We start from the raw sequence: 9,086 nt of genomic DNA, 5'->3' as shown, positions 1-9,086 counted from the left end.
CGTGCGGGTAGGTATGGTATACCCAATCGGCTTTGCAAATCCCGGACGTGAGGCTGCACAGAAGACATAACGCCATCTGGACGGGTACTTCTGACTGCCTGGAAACGGCTTAAAACGACATGAACAATGAGTATGATGCTGGGGATAAACGCAAGGATAATAGTAGACGTAAGTAGTACTTTGCCCGGATGGCTAGAAGTAACCCTCGTCTTATGTGGCTGTGAGCATACCGGCAGCATTGATCAATACAATAAGCCATCGTCGCGCCAGACCTGAACCATTGTTGGAATTCCTTCAGGCTTCATCGGCGAAATGTATGTTCACGGGAAACTGGACCACGCTCCGAGGGCCCGTTGCCATCTCATCCCATCTGTGGGCATGCTGCTGCATCGGAGGTTCTGTCGTCCTCGGAAGGGACCGTCATCATAGAGTCTCTGGGACCGCAGCACAAATACTGTGACATATTCGGCGGCCGTATCTCGCATACTCGGTTGCAAACGTGGTCGTCTCCGCCTAAACAATGGATTGCAGCTTTCGCCAGGCCGCGGAAGCTCGAAGCATTCATGTTACCATCAGTTTCTCTCTGCCCCTCTCCCGTATCTTTCAAGAACATGACCGGATTCTCTATCTACATGCGAGGCCCCCTTTTGTGCCCCTGAAGCCGGACAGTCTAGAAGCCACCTATTGCTCACCAAACACAACCTCCTGTGTCTAGACATGAAGGGCTGCGCTCACCGTTTTATAAAAGCCACTTGGCCCGTGGAAATGGCACTGAAGCTGCTTTTATTCCCGCAAAGCCTGAAAAGCCATATATAAGACGCCTAATGGCAAAAGCCGCAGACAGACCAGCCTGCAAAACGCGTCAAATTGGCTGGTCGGCTGGTGGAGATGGCCTCATGTGGTTTAGCCGTATCGATAGTCGGGTTCGTGTTACGACGCAGTGTTACGCGGCCCGACGTCCACTCATATCATCTGCGTGCAGGTGAGGGAAATGACCCGATTGAGGCTCTGGGGCGGCAGGTAACACAATGAAATCTGGACTAAACCAACTGCACCTCCATTGCTGGCCGACTTGTGTCCGTCAACGTTAGGAGTGGAGTCAACTCACCTCACCACTCAACTCCCACGCACAGAGAGAATACGACGGTATGCCAGTTGTTGCCGACTAGACAAGTAATGAGAGCCACCGAAGTCGCGGCACGTTCACTGGCGGCATTTGATGTTTGACACAATGTTCTTGAAATAGTGTTTTGTTTTAAAACAAATTGGTATATGATTTCAAAATAACAGGACCCTTTTTCCCGTCCCATATTATACAAAAGTCAGGTAGTTTTCGTCGTTGACACAGGTAACCCATAGAACCCATAAAAACTGTAGAATCTAATACACACACAACTCTCGATCCCATCTCATCTCCTCTAAAACAGACCAGCAAGCGCAACAAGGATACCGCCAAACAGGGCGCTGCCAGCGACGGCCTGGACGTTGGCCGCGCCGGTGGCGCTCGCGCTCGCCGCAGCGCCGGACTGCGTCGCCGTGGGCGCGACGGTGGGCTGCATCGTCGTTCCTCCTGTGGTGGTTCCATTCTTCAGCGGGCCGGACGAAGCGGAGGCGGCGGGGAGTCCAGAGGAGGCCGTCACGGAGACGGAGCCGGAGGCAGAGGAGGGAGAAGAAGAAGAGTTGTTACCTGAGGAGGTGTCGTTCTGGCCCGAGTTGGTGCTGTCGCCGGCGGCGGAGGCGGCGCCGAGGACGATGCTGTCGTAGCTGCCGCTCTTGTCGCCGTAGGTGTAGCTGCCGGCGGGGTTGGCGTTGGTGATGGAGACGGACTGGACGGTCATGGTGAAGGGGGCCTTGGTGTAGTCGGTCTCGCCGCCGGCCCAGGTGATGGTGCCGGCGCTGTTGTCCGGGTCGCCGCCGGCCCAGATGCCGAGCCTCAAACGGGCGGGGGTCTGGGGGAAGTTCTGGCCGCCGAGGGCGTCGGCGTAGTTGAGGGTGCGGACGAGGGCGCCGTCGATGTACCACTTGACGGCCTCCTTGGTCCAGTCGATGGTGTAGTTGGTGGAGGTGCCTTGGGAGTCGGCGACGGTGTGGAAGGCGCCGCGGTCGTAGGAGGTGGTGTTGCCCTTGCCGAAGTAGTTCGTCTGGACCTCGGTGTTCTTGCCGCCGAGCCACTCCCAGTCGACCTCGTCGAGGTCGTCGGACTCGATGACGACGGAGGAGACGATGCCGGTGCCGGGGGCGGCCTTCATGAGGACCTCGGCGCGGCCGAAGAAGAAGTACCACGAGGTCTCGATGGTGGGGGCGTCGCCCTTCTTGTTGAGGGTGAACTCGGCGCCATCGGAGCCGTAGGTGATGTTGCCGGCGGCGGTGGTCCAGGCGGCGGTGTCGGCGCCCTTGGTGAAGTCGACCGTGTAGGTGGACTTGTCGAGGCCGGCGTTGGCGGGGCACGTCTCTGCGGGAGGGTATTAGTCTGAGCGTACATGCGAGGACGGGAAGTTTATCGTGAAGTGGACATTGCGGTTCTTCACTTCCTGCACTTGGATGATGGGATCTCGGGAGGGTAAAACTTACTCTTGGTAGGGTCGCAGTCGGTGAACGTCTGAGCGAAGGCGGAAGAAGCCAGCAGGGCCACGAGGGACGCCTGGCGAACGAAGGACATGGCCATCTTTGCGATGTGTTGCTGTCGTATGGTACGTGTATGTGCGTGTGTTTGTGTTGTCGTATCTAATCTCAACCGGCGAGGAACAACCCTCTAACAATCAATCAAAAACGGGCGAGAGAGAAGATATGGGGGTGGGTATGAACGAAAGTTTGAGGAAAATAGATTTCAAGGAAGGGAAAGAGGAAAGAGAAGTATGTGGTAGAAGCAGAAGAAACGAGAGACTATGGCTTCAGTTCAGGAGTGAGTGGTATTACCATGGATTGGAAAGAATCAAAACAATACCCGCCCCCTTATTTCACGGGTGAAGCGGGTCATGGTCTCCATTAAAGAAGGGCAGACAGAAACTCGTGAGCAGGCACAGCACAGCTGAAGGCGAGGCAAGCAGGCGCACGTCTCCGTACTTGCCTGTCTGTACCGCAGTAGTGTGTGGTGGAGGGTGTAAAAAAAGCGACACTCGTCTTCTCATGGGATTAACCCAGGCCTGTTTGAGCATGTACCAGGGGCTGGCGGGGTGGATAGGCCAGGGGTGTTGCCGCAGTCGCCAACCAACCAGGCGATTTCAAGGAGGCTGACGTACGTTTGAGAAAGACCCGGCACGACCACGGCACCCGACTGCCATTCGCGCCTCCCGAAGGCATTGGGTGGAGCGCCTGCCATGGTGAGAAGCAGGAGCCAGGAGCAGGGCCAGGCGGTTGCTAGCTGAAGGATCATGGATGAGCGACTGACTGCACCCTGGGTTATTACAGGGGACGCGTAGCCCGGGGTGGCTGTACATTTGCGCCCACCATCCGATGTGCCGGGAGGCCGTCCACCAGTCTCATTACTTCGTACGGATAGTCAAGACCCTCAATGGAAGACTTGCCTAGCTGCCGTTTGGCCGCGCTTGTCTCGTGTTTTTCTCTCCTCTGCCACCCAACCACTGGACTGGCACCAAACCGCAGAGAGTTGGGCCTGTTTGCTATACTTAGGCAAAAGACATGTTTTCATCCAATAGAGGAGCCTTCATGTGAGCAGTGTCTTAGAGTGTTGGTGTGCAGCGCCCAGAAGAGAGAAGCACCCAATCAGACGTGTAGCACGGTGGTGTCGTCCGATGGGGCTAGAGGATGGTGAGACGGACTGGCCAACCGTTGGACGCACCTTCTCAAACTCGAGTGGCTGGAGCACTGCCAATTAGGGTGGCTTGGACCCTCCATCCCCCAGGAGGGCTGGGATGGCTGACTGATGAGCAGTCTGAACCAAAACCTATCCATCCAGGGGTCGCTGTCAACACTGGGCAGCGTTGCTTCATGACAACCACCCATGATCCCAGCTTTGGTGCTGTAGCATAATGCTCAGTACGCCGTAGAAACCTCGAGACAGCAGAGAAGAGAGGCGCCGCGGAAAAAAGAGGCCAACGGAGGGAGGCTTCACCACCTCCAGGCTGTGCAGTTCAGACGAAACATGCTTTAAGCTCACCATTGTTCCCACCCCATACGCTTCTTCGCTGCCACTCTTTCCCCCTTCTTTTTACATCATCGACCAAGCAAAAAAGCTGCAACACAGCCATCCATCGCAACCGTGCCAGGTTTCGCCAACTCTAAAACCACCGGGGGGGGACCTCCCTTCCCTCCATCCCTCCGCCTCCATTCACAAGCGATGTTTCCACAGCTGCGGGAGTGAACACGAACCGAACCCAAGAACCAAGAAACCCACGAAAGGCGATGTATCATGTTTCCACTGTCCGGGCGGTAGATTCCTGGACCTGCATTGCGAAAGGGAAAGGAACGCGATCCGCCAAGTAGGTGACATCTGCAGCGTCACCTCAGATCGGATCCCGAGCGCCCATCCCGCCCGTGCCTATCCCCCCGTGCCCCCCGTCCGCCCGCCGCGATCCCTCAGTGTGTCCCCCTTTTTTTTTTTAATCCTCCTAAGGCGGCCTCTACCGTACCATCCCGCCGGCCGCCGCGGGCATTTCCTTAGCGCTGCGCGGCCTCGGCAGCAGATCTCTGGGCCCTGGGGGAACCAGCCAACCCAACCTAACCCAACCCCAGCCAACCGCCGCCCAGCTCTTGGCGGACGTGCCTGCCAGGGGGCTCAGGGCTGGGAAAACCAGATGACGACGTTAATTCGCCGCTGCCTCGCGACCTCCAAAAGCCAAATCGCGGGTGATGGACAGATTTACACCCCGAACAAACTTGTTGATCACGTTGTTTAAATTCCTGTTCCTTGCATCCGCCACTGGAGGAGTGCGGTTTGTGCATGTGCTAATCAAAAAAAAAAAGTTGGACAAAAATCGGGGACGGGACCGCAAGGACCGTTATTTCGATCTTCAATACATCGCGGACGTCCTCCATTTTCATCTCCACAACTTTTTTTGCAGGACTAATCAATACGTGTATTCCGCACGGCCGCGACGACGGACGACGCGGTTCTAGAACCCTTTTTGGGGAGGACTGGCCGAGCCGCAAACAGGATTGAATGGAACTGGCCCGACGGCTTGTATTTTTCCCCCAGCGTTCGGGATTTCCAAGATTAGGTGAGGACAAGTGTAGGCCCTTGGCAGCCGTTGAGGTTTTCCAACGGCTTGTTTCTCTTTGGATAATTATGCTGTGGCAGCGAGGTCTCCGACATCAAATCGCCCAAGGTCCGCTTTGATGCTGTTCGATCCCCTACAGCAATCTTGTCTCGGAGATTTCGCCATATGCCATCCGCAAGTTGCATCCCATCGATCCCATCGACCGAGCTTTGACTCACACTTGTCCGATGAACAAGATTGCCTCATTTGACACGCCCAACGCTGTTGCGGACAGGCAATGTCGTTATCAACGGCCAGAAAATCTGCAACTGGCACTGCGTTCAAAGGCTCCTCACAGAGTCTTAATTAAATTTTCTGAAACTTCTCAACGCACCCGCCATGCCCCAAGTCTACTCATACAACAGAGAAACAAAAAAAAAAAAGGTATTCCACCCGAGAATCCTCCGCCAACGCCGTGATATGCAACTGTGTGTATGTCCCTCTTGTGTATGACACTACTGTTCTGTCTGTTCGCCGCCGTCTTCACCCCCAGGCTCAGGAAGACGCGTTGCCCCTACGCCGGTCCACGTTCCTCACCTTGCGGAGGGGCTTGTTCTGCGCCATACGGTACTTGGTATATAACCGGAACGCGTCGCGGAGCACGATGTACATGCACCCGCCCACCAGATTGCGGCCCCACTGGTCCTGGAGCAGGCCCGTCCGCACCCGGAACCGACCGAAACCGTTCGGCGGAGCGGTGAGGTGCTTCGGCAGCGCGAGGCGCAGGAGCTCGCCGACGCCGGCAGAGATCATCGGAAGCAGCAGCGTGCTCGCGAGCGCGTTGGTGACGTCGCGCAGGCTCGTCTGAAGGGGACGCTGACGGGCCGCGGGCGCCGCTTGCGCAGGCGCTGCGGGCTGGTTGTTCTCCTGCGGCTGTCCCTCCACGCCATCAGCAGCCGCTGCGGCGGCATTCACCGCGTTCGCCCTCTCCTCCTCCGCTGCCGCATCTTCCATCTCCTCCACAATGATCTCCAGATGGGCCATGCCGTCTCCGTCCTCCATCTCTGCTTCCTCCACTTCCACGTCGACGGCAACATCAGGGATGTCCAGCATGTCTATCGCCGCGTCGAGCAAACCCCCGACGATGCCAATGTTCCGCTGCCCGTCCGCGCCCTGCTCCCTCGCGCGGCGCTGCTGTCTGCGCTCTTGTCGGTTGGCCTGCTGCGGCGGCGGCTCCGGCAGGCCGGCCAGTCTGCGCTCCCACCGCCGCTCATACTGGCACACGAACTCGTGGTAAATGTTATTGTACGCTGCCCTGATGTACGGAAACGTCGCGGCGGCTAGTTGGGGGGACGGCGGCCACGAGAAGAAGTTGTCGTCGCGCGCCATGTGGAAGACGCCATACTGCGGGAGACATCCGTTAGCTAGCCATCAAGATATAAACGTAGGCATAGAGGTTCTTACGAGCGCCGCTGCGGGCATCATGAAGACGTTGCCCAGCACGGGGAACGACTGTCCGATTATCAGCGCCGGCGCAATAGTCGGCAGCGCGGCGACGTGGATCCAGTTGACCGTCGGCACGCCCCGCGGGTTCCTCTCGTTGAAGAAGAATCTGTACGTGGCCTCGGGCCCGGCGAAGACGCGCACAGCGATGTTACCGTACATGGCGAGGCCGACCCATGTCCCCGCGCCGATACCCCCGAGGATCAGGCCCGGCGAGATCTTGCTGAAGGTCTTGTAGATCTGGTTGCTCAGCGCCAGGGCCGGGTCCCACGGCTCGTCGATGTTGATGAGGGCCTTGCAGACGGGACACCGGATCTCCTTGTTTTCGCGCTCGAGGTCCGTCACCCATTCGATCATGCAGTCCTGGTGGCCCTCGAGGGTGCAGGGACACGGGTGCACCCAGGCGGACTGCGAGGCGCCGGCCTCGTTCTCGTCGCTGAGGCATATGAAGCAGCGGCGCAGACCGTCCTGCGGCGGCTGGGGCCGGGGAGCGCCGTCGGCCATGGTTCGCGGAGGTGGTGGGTTTGCGGACGTCCCTCGGCTCGTCGGGATCGGGGTTTGAGAAGGTGTCGTGTGCGCGCGAGCCTGGGAGTGGACGGCTTGCGGGTGTCGCTGGGTGATTAAGGTGTTCGTCGATTGAGTATTCTAGCGCATGTTATGTTTGATATGAGATTAGCACCAATAGTCTTCGGATCGCGAATCAGCCGCAGCGAGCGGTGGTGGTGGTGTTGAAATGTTGCTTGGTTTGGGCCAGCCTGATTGCTTGCTGAGAGCTCGAGCCAGTGTGACATCAGCTTGGCGGGATGGGACGTGGAGGTTCGCAGTCAACGACCGAGGTGGAAGGTGGGGTGCGATCAATTTCGTGTGGCTTGTATCGGTGTAGGTGGTAAATTGTGGCCATGCTAGGTACCTTAGGTAGGTGACTGCCACCCAAGGTGCCGTAGGTAGCTGTACAGTATGGGGCGGCACCTACCTCGGCCACACAGAATGGAAAACTGTCCATCCATGCTCGGTGCCGGAACGGAACGGATTAATTAATAGTCAGAGATCTCCACTCAGCCGCCAAGAAGCGCACCCACCTACACTACGGCCGGGCGAGTATTGAGGCTGCTGCACGTTGATGTATCCTGTTCAGACCCAATTGGAACAGCTTGTATATCCCGCTCATCATGGCACACTACGGTCTCATTGGGCAACGCTGCGGTTCTAAAGCTTCACAATGTCGGTCGAGGGTACAAATAAAGCAATAGGATATAATGGTACTCGCTCAACCTCTATATTCTGGATCCGCTCTCCTTCCAGTCTTATTATTTCGTGAGTGAGTTCTACAGAATTGCGCCGGGTTCAGGAAGATACAATTCTTGCGACTTTGGCACGAAAGAAAACGAGGAAACAAAATGACCAAGCTCTCTATTGAAGCTATTATTGCTATTGTCGGCGTTCTCATCGCTTTGCCCCCGATCATCATTGCATACCTCCAGTGGCACAATCGCGGCCGACGGCATGTACGCTTTCGAGAGCTTCCTAGTAGGTTTATGATACTACTAATTCCTGCCTGACTCGAAAGAGATCATCGCTGACCCTCTGTACTCCAGTCCATTCCACTGAGGTCCCGATGCCTCGGTTCCACGACGAATTTCACCAGCTCGATGTTCTTATAATACGGGGGGCGTTGGCGCTCGACCGACAGGTTCGACGAGAATGACTCGCCAATCCAGGCGTCCTCTTTACGATGATGAGTCTTGGGCTTCTTGCGGCGCTTAATTGTATACAAAACCCCGACGCCTACGCTGTCCACGGGCCTGCTTCATTACATAAATGAGAAACATGATGATGCGAGGTGGATGTTCCTATCGATGATAGAGCACGACGCATCGCGCGTGACCGGCACCAGGGGCATCGGTGGCTTACGTAACAAGAGTTCCAGCCACAGCTCAGTCTGAGCTGCAAGCTGATTTCCATCTATGGCAATTTGCTTTGATGGCCAAGAAGCAGAATGACATCGACTTGGGATATTTAAAACTTAATTCACCTCAGTCCCTGTATTACGTGCCTACGATACCAGGATAGATATTAAACACTGAACAAAGTTGGAATGTAGCCCCGAACCACAACGCTTGTAATGTTTGCGCTGCTTCACTGCAGATGGCAACGGAACAGCAAATATTGATGTCTGTACATGACTGCCTTGCAATACAAAAGCATGAGAAAGCTTGTTAAATCATAGTATTTCCACCAGAAGAGGCTTCAGATCATTCATCAGCAGTCCCGCTGCTATCTCACAATCGCAAAGTCCCATGCCCAACCGTCATACCGAATCAGCGGGGTAACCCAACCGCCCTTCACTCCAGCCCAGGTTTCCCCCCAAAAACCCCACACCACCCAACTCGCACTGGCACCAACTGGAACCTTCCAGCCATACAGCGC

General features: G+C 56.4%; 3 protein-coding genes across 3 annotated transcripts; 1 reads left to right on the top strand and 2 right to left on the bottom strand.

Moving 5' to 3' along the window:
* Positions 1–1,418: 1,418 nt before the first annotated feature.
* crf1-0 (putative glycosidase crf1) lies at positions 1,419–2,665 on the bottom strand (the record flags this gene model as incomplete). The annotated part of the gene is made up of 3 exons (XM_066152927.1): positions 1,419–1,570; positions 1,688–2,452; positions 2,572–2,665. 3 exons carry the CDS (start codon positions 2,663–2,665, stop codon positions 1,419–1,421), a joined length of 1,011 nt encoding a protein of 336 aa, XP_066007662.1.
* Positions 2,666–5,711: 3,046 nt separating this feature from the next.
* Positions 5,712–7,163, bottom strand: CGGC5_v013419 (uncharacterized protein; the record flags this gene model as incomplete). The annotated part of the gene is made up of 2 exons (XM_032036149.1): positions 5,712–6,560; positions 6,621–7,163. 2 exons carry the CDS (start codon positions 7,161–7,163, stop codon positions 5,712–5,714), a joined length of 1,392 nt encoding a protein of 463 aa, XP_031884942.1.
* An 893-nt stretch (positions 7,164–8,056) lies between these two features.
* Positions 8,057–8,364, top strand: CGGC5_v013418 (uncharacterized protein; the record flags this gene model as incomplete). Its single annotated transcript, XM_032036148.1, has 2 exons — positions 8,057–8,186; positions 8,255–8,364. 2 exons carry the CDS (start codon positions 8,057–8,059, stop codon positions 8,362–8,364), a joined length of 240 nt encoding a protein of 79 aa, XP_031884941.1.
* Positions 8,365–9,086: the final 722 nt, after the last annotated feature.

The sequence above is a fragment of the Colletotrichum fructicola genome, assembly GCF_000319635.2.
Source record: "Colletotrichum fructicola Nara gc5 chromosome Unknown KSG_Nara_v1_contig08, whole genome shotgun sequence".
NCBI lineage: Eukaryota > Fungi > Ascomycota > Sordariomycetes > Glomerellales > Glomerellaceae > Colletotrichum > Colletotrichum fructicola.
The sequence above is the reverse complement of the archived record's forward strand: the minus strand, read 5'-3'. Positions and strand labels throughout refer to the sequence as shown.